Source organism: Acomys russatus, chromosome 4, assembly GCF_903995435.1.
Source record: "Acomys russatus chromosome 4, mAcoRus1.1, whole genome shotgun sequence".
Taxonomy (NCBI): domain Eukaryota; kingdom Metazoa; phylum Chordata; class Mammalia; order Rodentia; family Muridae; genus Acomys; species Acomys russatus.
In genome coordinates this window covers 6,516,645-6,529,135 of record NC_067140.1, presented here as the reverse complement: position 1 = coordinate 6,529,135, position 12,491 = coordinate 6,516,645, and the positions used below count along the sequence as shown (strand labels likewise).

Here is a 12,491-nt window from a genome sequence, read left to right as displayed (position 1 = left end):
TTTGGCCTGGAGCAAGTGGAATCTTTCAAGTTTGCATGTTTAACCTTGGCTAGAGTTGAAATCAGAAGGACATGTGATGGAAATAGCAGTTTCACACACGCTGCCGCCTGTGACAATGAGCTCACAAGAGCTCACAAAAGAGCTCACAAGAGCTCTGTCCGGTCAGATCCAGTGCGTTCAGCAGAAGACATTTAACACCGGGGTATCTCCCAAGTTTTGGTAGCACTAAATGAACAAATAAACGGTAGCCATGAGACAGCACCTGGATGATGGTCCTGCCTTCTAGGAGAGGCTGAGGGAGCAGGCGGGAGGCCGAGGGCTGTGGCCCGTTCCAGAAGCTGGAACCAGAGAATGGTAACAACCCATACCAGAGGAGACAGGAGAGAGACACCCAGGCTTGTCCTCTTCACCTCCAGCCTATCACCTGAGAAGCCAGGGCACCTGAGGGATGAGAAGAGAGAGCTGCTGCCATGTTTGGGTGCTAAGTACCTGAGAGCAAATGGGCCAGGAGGCAGGCGGGGTCAGAGAGCCTTGCTGCCCATGCTTCCTCCCCTCGGTCAGGTCCTTGTGTTCATTTGAGGCAGCCCTCCCCCTTGGGTGAAAGGAGCCTTTGTTGATGGGGCCAAGGGCAAGAGGTTTATTTAAAGAGAAAGATTCGGGTTCGGCAGGTAGTCAGGATCCTGATGTTCCAGGTGTTGTTTGTCCCCCTCTCTCCCCCGGCCCCCAGTTGCAGACCTGGGTCTTTTATTTTAGAGGAAACTAGGCAAAAGAGAAGCAAGACTCCGCTGTAGCTTCTGTTTCCTTGAGAGTCCCACGTGGGTGTGTGAACTCGCGGTTCTGGGCAGCAGTGTGCTGTGTCCCAGCCATTTTCCCATGGAGACCTCTACCTGCTCAGGACTGTGGTGTTTTCTAGTTTAATCCAGTCACAGAACATTTACAACTTTGAACTCCTCAAGAGTAAGTGTTTCTAGAAGCGACCTATGTGCAGGACAATGGTGTGTGTGCCTGAGACACACCCCAGACACGGGGATGGAAAGAGACTTTCCTCTGGGCCTGACCTCCTCTCTCTCTTTAATAGGATGGTGACATCACAGCTCCACTTATAACACCTCTGAAGTGGAATAAAAATACTTCGTCTCGCCCCCAGGAAGCATCCAGAGTCAAAACATGTCTAAAGTTTTAAGTGAATGCCTGCCATTGATTCTTTTCAAAACATTTTCCGCTCTTCACAATCAAGTTAGGGCATATACCTGTAGCGCCCACTAGTGGTTCTTATTTTAATCTATGCTCATGCTGAAGTTTCTATTCAAAACAAAGACTGGTAATACTAGCAACATTTGCCTATTCAAATCACTGTGGTGATTTGAATAAGAATAAGAATGGCTCTCCCATAAGCACATATAATTCAATGCTTAGTCTCCAGGGAGTGGAACGGTGTGAAAGGGTTACAAGGATCAGGAGGTGTGACCTAAAAAAAAGGAGGTGTGGCCTTGTTGGAGGAACTGTGTCACTGGAGGTGGGCTTCAAGATTTCAAAAGCCCATGCCAGGTCCAGTTTCTCTCTCTCCCTCACCCTCTCCCTCTCCCCCCTCCCACTCTCACTCCCTCCCTACCAGCCCTGTTGAGTGCCAGGCTGGGGAGCAGCAGCAGCAGCTCCTTGCTGAGAGGAGCTTGGGTGTGCCAGGTAAGTACCACTGACCTCAGCTGCATCCCTGTCCTCCCCCTGCCCTCACACCAGGCACCTCACACCAGTCCTGAGTCTGATGTGGCTCCAGACAAGACCGTCCTCTTTGCACCTGAACCACTCCAGCCCCCAAGGGACGCCCCATTGCCGGCAGGGGGCCGGGGGCTGATAGAGGGGACAGACTTCCACCTCATCTGAGTTGAACTGATCAGCTGCTCAGACACCACAGACCCCCCCGCCCTCTGGCTGCTCTCACCTGGGACTTCACCTCCAGTGCTTCAGTGCGTTTATGGTTTTAGAACATCCAGTACTAGCCCAGTGGGTCCCAGGTTCCCTGTGTAGCTTGCGCTTCCTTGCCGTGCAAAGCCACAGCTGTTCCCCCTGCTGCTCCCCTCATCCACACTGGGCACAGCTTTACCAAAGGCTGAGTCCAGTTGGAGCCAAGGACATCCACCAGAAACGCTGGAGATACAGGCAGTAGGGACAGAAGCAGGAGCTGCAGGTGACATCTTAGTGATGATGCTCCCTTGAGTGAGGTGGCAGCCCTGGCAGTGGTGGGCAGCTCGAGTTCACTGGCTGTGCCACCTCTCCTGGGTAGCCAAGTTCTGTCTTGTCCACTCATGGGTGAAAAGTATTTAGTGTGTCTGCCCCTATGGGCTCATAAATGCACAAGGGAGGTGCTAGCTCACTCCCGCTAGCCATGGTGCTTCTATAACTCAGGGAGACAGCTAGAGGTGCCCCCTTCATGTGCCCAGGGTCAAGGTTAAGAATTGTATATTTTTCTGCTGATACTGTTTAATTTTTGCCAGTCTTCTTTTTTCTTTTTAATCATTCTGGTTTATTCAGGAATTTTGTAGTCCTGATTTTCAAACTGTGATATCGGGAAACAATCCTTTTATGTACAAGGCAGCTATATATATGTACCTTGGAAGCTGTTTTCATTGTGGGTACCTATGTGATTTACAAGACTACATTAAAAATGGGTATTTTCACATCTTTGTCTCTCAAGTTACTGAACACTGTCAGCTTGCTATAAATGGAGCCGTAGGTTGAGTGATGATGACTTCCGTTGGGTGAGGGAAGTAGCTGCAGCAAAGCATCCATGAATGTATTTCTGTCTTGTGACTAGAGGTAAGAGCCAGGCGTGGTGGTGCACGCCTTTAATCCTAGCACTTGGGAGGCAGAGGTAGGCGGATCTTTGTGAGTTCGAGTCCAGCCTAGTCTACAAAGTGAGTCCAGGAGAGCCAAGACTACACAGAGAACCCCTGTCTCGAGAAAACAAAAACAAGCACCGTCTCCACACCCCGTGTGCCCGGTTTGGATTCCTGTGCAGAGGAGAGTCCGCTTCCTATAGGACCCACGTAGATGATGCTTAGTGTCACAACACTGTGTGGGGTCTGTGTGATCATGCTGGTATTGACAAGGTCCCGGGCACTTGGCTTTCTTCACAAAATAAGAGCAGGACAGTTTGCTCCGTTCCAGCAGGAGGCAGACCCTGCACGGGAAGATTGATGGGGGCTTGGTTCACAAGGCTCTTGTACCTGAAAATGACCGGTTCCTCTTGCAAGTTCCTGGGACTCTGTCTACAATGGTTCAGCTTCTTTGCCGGAGTGCACGTGTTGTTCACTTGCGGCTTTTATGTGTCCCCCGTGAAATTGAGTAACAGATGTGTGAGCAGTCACCATTGGTGGCATCCAACCCTACCTACCCTTTGGGCTCCAGAAGAGACAACAGGGCACGGAGTGAAATGATGCTTCTACACTTTATTAGTTTTTAGTAGCTGAGCCTAGATTTGTGAAGTTTGACAGCATTCTTCAAGTAAAAATAATCTCCAAAACACAAAAAAGGAGTGAGTGTGCACGCATGCTTTTGTGCATAAGTATGTACACTACTTGATTGAATATGGAAATGTTATGGAGAGGCAGGGTTTTTGTTTCCATTTTGTTTTCTCTTGTTTTTGCTTTTCTAGGAATTGTCAAATCCTATAAAGACACTTTTTATGCTTCTTTGGTAAGTGTCTTTCACGCCTTCACAGTCAACTCTGCTGGAGAACAGTGGCTGCCCACGTACTCAGGCTTCCAGGCCATCAGGAGGCTGGCTGAGAGCCATAGTCCACATGAGGGTTCCTCCCCACTCTGAGTCAGGAGAATGGCTACCCTGTTCCAGGGAGGCCTGCGTAGCATCTGCAGCATCCGGAAGTGACCCGAGCATCTCTGGCCCTGGGAGATGTCAGCTTAGAACCCAGGCTTCCAGCTCCTCGATGCAGAACTGCTCCCGCCGGGCCAGCACTTCGTTGTTGAAAGTAGCACAGGGGTAGCTTCCACCATGGTACAAATCCCCATCCAACCACAGCCCAAACTGGCCACTGAAGAGAAGAGGAAACGGGCTGGGGAGATGGCTCCATCGGTACAGTGCCGCCTGCTGCTACGCAAGCACAAGGACCTGCCCCCCCCCCCCCCCAGCACCAATGGAAAAGGCCAGGCAGGTCACGTGCTTCCGCAGCCCTCCCACAAGGAGAAAGGACAGCCAGTGAGGCCTAGACAGTTTCACTGAGATCGCCAAAGATATGGTGGAGGTGGACCGTGGAAGACACCTGATATCAGCCTCGGTCCTCCACATGTATGCACACGTGCATTTTTTTAAAAAAAATGAAATCTAGGCATCGTTGTAGCTCACGTTAGGCCTCTGGGACTGACCACCATCATTAGCTTTAACCATACTACCAGTGTAGCCCCAGGATACTTGTTCTTGTCCCTCACACCAAATTATCAGAATTTAGGGTCTCGTCGTGTTGTCCTTACAGCATTCAGGGCAGTTTTTAAAAAAACAACCCATCGATTTTAATAACTATATACAGTGGCACAGCCATCACCTGAAAGCAGTTTTACAACACTGTGATCTTCATGTTTAATAGAGAAGCTAGGCTGGATTCAGGAAGTGAATCAGTAATCAGCAAGGCTGATGCCTCCGTGCCCTGCTGCCTCTCCGGGGAGCTGTGCTAATCCAGGAAATGCGTTCTCTTTGCCTTCGGGGTACAACTTAATGTGCCTCAGTGTGAGGGTCATACCAAGGTGAGGATACCCTTCGTTTTCTTTCCCTGGCTCCCTCCCACTCCTGTCCACAAACACACAGGCTGAGTTCTTAGCCAGATGCACCTCGTCTAATGAGCCGTATCCCATGGGACTCGGAAATCCGGGGCTTTCCCATCTCATGACTACAACCAGCCAGTTCTGACTAAGAGGTCACTAGCCATCTGGCCCACTGTCCTCACTTGACCTAAAGGACGGCTGGTTGAGTGTGGCCCTCTGGGAGTACATTGTGGTGCGGATGCTACAGGACCCCGAAATCAGCCTAAAAAGGGAGACAGCCTGCCCATTCCACTTGCAGCACCCTTAGGAGAACACAGGCCACACCAAGATGTGGAGGAGACAGAGACACGCACCTTCCACTGCCCAGCATCAATGAGTCCAGGTCTCCTTTCACAAAAAAAGAGTTGCTTCCTGTCCACTTAAAGACCTACGTGAAAAGAAAAGGCTGGGTCACTTTTGAGTGCTGTCCTTGCAGTCTGACTCCAAGCCACATGGTGGCAGTGTTGTGCAGGGGACCGGAGGCTCCTGGGCTCAATGAAGGCTGGCCTCCCAGACCTTAAGATTTCAGTTTCTTTGGACTTCACCCTTTATGCTCTCTGCCTTATATCCCCTACGTCCTAGCAGCTCCCTTATTCTAGCAATAAAACAAAACCTCTGAGGCTTTCTGCTTTCAAAGACGGAAAGAGGAGAGAGACAGGCCAGCCTTCCGACCAACCTATTGCATGACCTACAAGCCATTAAGACTCACCATGACCTATGAATTTCTATTGCACCCTGCTAATCTTGACTGGCATCATAGACTGCCCACAGCCCCCTCCATAGTGACTTGAATGGCCCATCCCAAACTTAAATCTCACTGTAAGCCTTCAACCTAAAGCTGGCTGGTTCCCTCCAGCCAGAGGGACCTGCCCCCATCCCTGCTTCCCTGCTTCCCTTACACACTGCACCTGACCACACTGGCCTTCCTGTCCACCAGCACGTGAAGGCGCTCATACCTTAGGGCCTTCCTACTTTCAGACCTCTCTGTCCACAGCTGCCCCCAACGCCATCCTCAAGGGTCACTTCTTACCCTGCAGCCTGAGTGTCATTGCAGGAGCCCCAGTCTGACTTTCCTAGGCATCTACTCCTCCTCTGAGACAGCTCCGTTTTTGCAGCAGTCTGCCTTGCCTCTAGCCATCCCACTGCAATGTAAAGTCCAGGAGAACTGTCCAGGCACCCTACTTGACTCACAAACAAAAGAATGAATAGTCAAGAACAAAGTTAGGCAACAAAAAGGCCTTTAAAGGGCCACAAAAGTATAGTATGTGGCCTGGAGAGCTGGCTCAGCGGTTAAGAGCACTGACCGCTCTTCCAGAGGTCCTGAGTTCAATTCCCAGCAACCACCTGGTAGCTCACAGCCATCTATGATGTGATCTGATGCATACTGTATACATAATAAATAAATCTTAGCCGGGCGTGGTGGCACACGCCTATAATCCCAGCACTCAGGAGGCAGAGGCAGGCAGATCACTGTGAGTTTGAGGACAGCCTGGTCTACAAAGCGGGTCCAGGACAGCCAAGGCTACACAGAGAAACCCTGTCTCAAAAAACCAAAATAATAATAATAATAATAATAATAATAATAATAATAATAATAATAATAATAATAATAATAATAATCTTTTAAAAATATATATATAGTATGTTGCTTCCTGTCCTAAATGCTAGGAGCAACCCCCGCCCCAAAAAAAAACCAGGGAATAGGAAGATAGAGGCCCGGCTAAGAAGGGATGAGATAAGTGAAAAAGTAGCCAGAGAAGACAAGATTGTTCAGCATGTCTGCGCTTCCTCTGCTCTCTTCAAGGACTCGTCCTTCATATTTGAAAGAGCAAGATAAACATTGCTACAGAAGCAACTAAGATAAAGCTCATCATGTTGCTTGGGGTAGCAATTATGTGTGCGAGCACTGGGAATTCATACAGGGCACCAGCCCAGATACAGGCAAGGATCAAGTGTTTCAAAGTAGGGGATTCTGCAACAAAAGGCTGGGGTGCCAGTGACCCCTGGAAAGGATGGAGTTCAAGTAGTGTTTTGTTGTTTCGAGACAAGGTCTCCCTGTGTAGACTTGACCATCTTGAACTTGCTTTGTAGACTAGGCTGGTCTTGAACTCACAGGGATCCACCTGCCTCTGCCTCCCCAAGTGCTGGGACTACAGGAATGTGCCACCATGCCCAGCTCAAGTAATAATTAATATATATATATATATATATATATATATATATATATATATATATGTGTGTGTGTGTATATATATGTGTGTGTATGTGTATATATATATTTATTTATTTTTATTTTTATTTATTTATTTTTTTTTTAGCACTTACAGACCAGGCATGGTTAGCCATTGGGTAGGACAGTGGACACAATGAACAAAACAGCCACCTTATAGATATTTCAAGAGAAGACAGATAAATAAGAAAAACAGTATGCTGGAAATGCTAGCTAGGGAAGTGATACACAGAGAGGCAATAAATGTTTTCTGGGAGTGGTCGCTTAAAATAAGGAAGTCGGGGCTGTCGCCATGATGGGAGCAGTGGGGTAGTCCTGATGGTGGTGTGGGGGACTCAGTGGAGGGGTGTGCAGAGGAGAAAAACACATGCAAAGGCCCTGAGTCAGGGAAGCCTGCATTTTTGCCTTCCCACTTAGGCCAGCATTGCTGAGGCAGAGTGAGGGGGAAAATACATAACCTATATTAGAAAGAGGTTGGGGGAGAGCCCTCAGTACATGGGTGGCAGGACAAGAGGCGCAGAGGAAGCAAGGGAAGTCATCCAAGATAAGCAAATCTCCCGCTCTGAGGTTAGCAAGGAGCAGGAAGTGTTTGTACAAGAAGAAAATTCTAGAGCTTTGGGCTTCTACTATGGGCTGCAGGAAGGAAGGTGTTGTGACCAGCCTACAGTCTTAGTGACTTCTTTCTCTCTCTCCCAAGAAGGGAAGGCAGCTTGCAGCTGATTGAGGCAGTGCAACAGGTATATTTGGTTATGTTAGCAAGGCCATCCACACCCCTGTGGCCATCTTAGTGTGAGACTAGATGATTGTGTGGCAGAGTGTATTTGCAGGTGTCTGTACATTGGAGACCTCTTATAGCAAACAAAAGTACCCACAACCGCCGGGCATGGTGACACACGCCTTTAATCCCAGCACTCAGGAGACAGAGGCAGGCGGATCACTGTGAGTTCAAGGCCAACCTGATCTACAAAGTGAGTCCAGGACAGCCAAGGCTACACAGAGAAACCCTGTCCTGAAAAACAAACAAACAAAAAACCCCACAACTAGCTCTCCAGTCATCAAACAAAATGGGCAAACCATTTCCAAGGGCACACTAGGCAAATACATGTTATACCTCACACACTGACCCCGTCTAAAACACACACACACACACACACACACACACACACACACACACACACACACCTCCAGAGTGCGCTGCTTGAGTGGAGACTCCGGGCTTGGCTTGCACATCTCCCTTCCCCACTGACTGGCTTGGGCATGTTCCCAACCACTCTGTGCCTCAGTTTCCTCATCTGTAAGATGGGGAGATGATAGCAGTGTAAATGAGGACCAGTGAGTTACTTTGGGGGCTATTTATGATTAAAAAAAAAAAAAAAGCTGCATGCTGTGCCTACTGCGCAGCACCCGGCAGCTTCAGGCAGCCAACAGCCCAATGATAGAAAATCTTTGCATGGAAAATGTTTGGGACTTTCTGTCTCTTTAAAATCCCCAGCCCTTCATCCACTGAGGTCTCCATCATTGTCACCGTCACCGTCACTGGTGGGTCCGTCCATCCATCTCCTTTGCCGCATCACTTGCAGTTTCTAGCCACTGTCTTCATTGTCACCTCTGGCCCTTGTCCTTAGCAAGGAATGCAGGGAGCCTTCTCCATCAACCCACTCCTTCCTGTTGTCCTACACACTGGTCAGCTGCTGTCAGTGCTCCAAGTATGTGACCTCAAGGAGGTCCCCTGCTCTAAGACTCTACCTTTGTTCACCCTTCATTCCCTCTGGCTTCACTGGCCTCCTGCCCGGTCTATCTAGGCTCTGTGGTCCGCTGGGTGACTCCCTCCTACCCGTTTCCCATTGTTTCTCTGTGAATGGGTCCTGCCAAAAGCAGGGTCTGAAAGGACACTGGCTGCTTGGGTACAAGCCTGGCCAAGAAAGAGCAGCACTCTGCTGAGCAAAGGACAGGCCAGAGAGGGCCTTTTCCAGCCACTAATGCACTCCGGGGCTCCTTCTCACACGAGGGACCATGTGATTCCTCCTGCCTCCTCCCACATCTCAGGTCTGTCTGCACGTGAGCTCATCTTCCAGCCTGTGCAGACCAGTATGCCTTCCCTCGCTCAGTCAGCTCGGGGTTTCCAGAGATCTTGATGGGCAGCTAAGGGCGCCGCCGTGCCTGCCGTTGCCCTGTGGAGAAGTGGACAGGAGGCAGCCTAGCATGGGGACTGAAGCAGGGAGCAACTAGGCTCTCCACAGCTGTGACCTGGCACAGAAGGTCGAGTCTCACCTTTAGCTGTGGGGAGAAGGAGAAGAGGAATGTCTCGCCAGTACCATAGAAGCCTTTGCTGAGTCGGATAGCTGAGGAGGAGAAGGCACCGAACATCTGGAAAGCAGAGCAAAGGGCAAGGAAGGCTCTGGGGGTCCAGCAGCCACCTCAGTTACTTGGCTTGGAAATGCATGCTCAGCCTCTGGGTCTCCAGAGAGTCCGGTGGGTGCAAAGCTGGGGCCAGGGCAGCTCCGAGGCGAGCAGCAAACTCTCTTACTCCTTGCTGGCTGCCTTCCCTGAGTTGTCATGGCTCCCCATCTCTCTTCCTCCCCCCGACCCGGCACACCTCCTTGTCCCTTAAATATACTTTGTGTGGGTTGTATGAACGAGAGAATGTGTTCATGTGTGCGCACAGGTGCATACACACATGTGTTCCCATCTGTCTGGAAGCCAGGGGCCAATATGGAGTAGCTTCTGCTATTGCTCCTTACCTTACTTTCGAGACAGGCTCACACTAAATCTGGAGCTGACCAACGAGACTTCTTGGCCAACAAAGCCCAGAATCCCCCTGTGCCTGCCTCCCTGTGCTGGGTTACAGACATGTGCTGCCACTTTTTGTGTGGCTGCTCGGAATTGAACTCAGGGCCTCCTGCTTGCATGGCAAACACTTCACTGACAGAACCATTGCCTGAGCACCAGATATACTTATTTTACACAAGCAATGCTTCTAGAAGAGCTGGAAAGTATACACAAGCAGAAAGAGAGCAAAATAAACCGTCCTCATATCCCCCTTGTTCCTCTCCACGATGGCTCCTGTACCACCGTGAATTGCTTCCTTCTGGCACTCATTCAGTGGTAGTGCTCAGACTTTCCTACACACTGACACTCCACACACAAGCTGTTCCTTCTCACCTTTCTCTCTTTCTTTCTTTCTTTCTTTCTTTCTTTCTTTCTTTCGTTTTTTAAGACAGGGTTTCTCTGTGTAGCCCTGACTGTCCTGAAACTTGCTCTGTAGACCAGGCTGGCCTCGAACTCACAGTGATCCGCCTGTCTCTGCCTCCCGAGTGCTGGGATTAAAGGCATGCGCCACCACTGCCCAGCTAGGATTTACTTTTATATAACCCCAGTGCTATTATCACAGCCAAGAGAGTGAAGAGAATTCCGGTATTATCTATTTGAATCCTTGTGTATTCAGTTGTCCCTGATTATCTCAAGAATGCAATGCGCCTCACACCCTGCTTTAAAGAGAAAACAATGGGCTTGAGAGCTGGAGTCTGCATCTTGCTTCATGCCTGCCTGCTATCTGTCTGACTGACAACATCATCTTCCTTCTGGGAATGGCTCTTGGGGTGTGGCTCATCACAGTGCAGCTTGTCGGGGTGGTGGGGTGCAGGACTTAGGCTTAATGCTAGGAGAAACTTCTCCTCAGCTATGGAAGGGTAAGTTTCTTGGCTCCTGAGCAAGAAGTCTGAGAAATCTTCCCAGACGAGTGCTCCTGTCTATGTGGGGTATCCTGAGATCTTTTCTAACACATATGTTCCTTCTGTGGAGGGTCATTTACAACCAGCTCGCAATCCCACCCATCTTCTGCATGGAGAACCTGCCAGAAACTGCATTGTTGGATGACCACATGGACTTCAGACATAGACGTCAAAGTTCCTCTGTGGCACTGTGGGAACTGCCTTGGTTGTCCCTTCTGATTTTCTCCAATCCACTTTCCCCCACCGACTGGGGATATTTTCAAAATATGCACCCAGGAAATCCTTCTGTAAGAGCCAGAGGTGGCAACACCTGCTTATACTCAGCCCTGGAGAGACTAAGGCACGCAGGACAACTTGGAGTTCAAGGTCAACCTACAGGGCTCTGGGCCAGCTCATAATTCAGGCATCAAAACAGCCCACCCACGGCATTGTGCTTGCAAAAGTAAGAATGCAGTTTTGCATGGCATCAGTGGTTAGTTGCTCAGTGCCAGCCCCACCCAAGACATTAGACTGTTAACCCTAAGGGTGCTGGACCATTTCTGGTTCGATCCTGCTCTTCGCATCCCTAACCTGGCACACAGAAGTGGCTTCGTACACAAGTGAGAATGAGGGCTTGGCTCCAAGTGGGACAGGCCTCAGTGCCACCACCATCAGTGTACCTTACAGGTAATGGAGTTTGTCCCCTCTCATCCTACCCTGGGCAGTACCCAACTGGTCAACTGGTCTGTGCCCTGGCCCAGCTCACCTGCCCATCCTGGTCTCTCAACACCAGCAGTACTGGCTCACTGTGACCTTCCATCTGCCGGTACAGTCTCCGCAGACTGAAGCCATCCCTTGAAGTGCGGAAGACCAGATTCCAGGGGTGGCCAGTGACTCTCGGGGGCAGGTGGAGACTGAGCTGGAGGCAAAGCCAGAGCTGAGTGAAAGCACTGCCTCCATCTGCTCTCCTCCCACCACCCAGTCTGCCCAGACGCTCGTGCCCCTCAGCCGTAGCCTTTGGAGCTAAATTTTGTTCCCATTTTCTAGATGAGAAAAACAGTGGGTCCAGGAAGATAGAGAGTAGGTGGCAGAGCCTAGATGCCAACCCACGGCACATCTCTGCGATCTCACCTTGGTTGTTTAGTCTTTAGAGGATAGATGAGAGAGGCTGAATTCCCTCCTCCTGGTACTCCCTTAAACATCTGTCCCACCCCAGCTCTGGCTTTAGTCCCCAGGATCCGTGACACCCTTGCTACATTCCCCAACTCTACCCAGTGAGAAGGGTGGCACTGGTGTGACTAGAAAGGACAGGGAAGCCCAGGGAGAAAGTATGATTTATTCAAGGTGACACTGAGCTGGGGACATTGCAGCTGTGACTCCAGCGCCCTGGGTGTGGCTGGTATGGGGACTAGGCTCAGGGCTGAAGTCCTACTATACAGAATGTGCCCGAACCTGCTTAATCTCTGAGGCGCCCAAGACCTGGCTGGCTTCTGTCAGCTGAGGCTCCACAGGGTCCTGGGGGGCTGGGACTGGCTCCTCCTTTTCCTCTTCCTCTTCCTCGCCCTCCTCCCCAGACAGGGTGTCCTCCATCTGGGTAGGCTGTAAAGATACAAAGAAGCTTGGTAGGTTGAAGGACACAGGGGCACCAGCTGTCACCATATCCCGAGCTCAAAAGCTAGGGTTGCCATGTGCCTGCCTGCGCAGGGCCCTGAAAGCCCAGCCCAGCTAGAGGAGCTGGGA

At 50.3% G+C, this 12,491-nt stretch overlaps 2 protein-coding genes across 2 annotated transcripts in view; one reads left to right on the top strand and one right to left on the bottom strand.

The window, feature by feature from the left end:
• Samhd1 (SAM and HD domain containing deoxynucleoside triphosphate triphosphohydrolase 1) overlaps positions 1-1,334 on the top strand; it is a 45,870-nt gene extending 44,536 nt beyond the window's left edge. The window contains exon 16 of the mRNA XM_051143662.1: positions 1,079-1,334. Within this exon, the coding sequence (XP_050999619.1) occupies positions 1,079-1,183 (105 nt within the window). The 3' untranslated portion in view covers positions 1,184-1,334. The remainder of the gene's footprint in view (positions 1-1,078) is intronic.
• A 2,540-nt stretch (positions 1,335-3,874) lies between these two features.
• Tldc2 (TBC/LysM-associated domain containing 2) lies at positions 3,875-12,341 on the bottom strand. Its single transcript, XM_051144950.1, has 5 exons — positions 12,204-12,341; positions 11,518-11,670; positions 9,313-9,408; positions 5,126-5,199; positions 3,875-4,048 (listed from the first exon to the last, which is right to left on the bottom strand). Exons 1-5 carry the CDS (start codon positions 12,339-12,341, stop codon positions 3,913-3,915), a joined length of 597 nt encoding a protein of 198 aa, XP_051000907.1. The 3' UTR covers positions 3,875-3,912.
• Between the last annotated feature and the right edge of the window lie 150 nt (positions 12,342-12,491).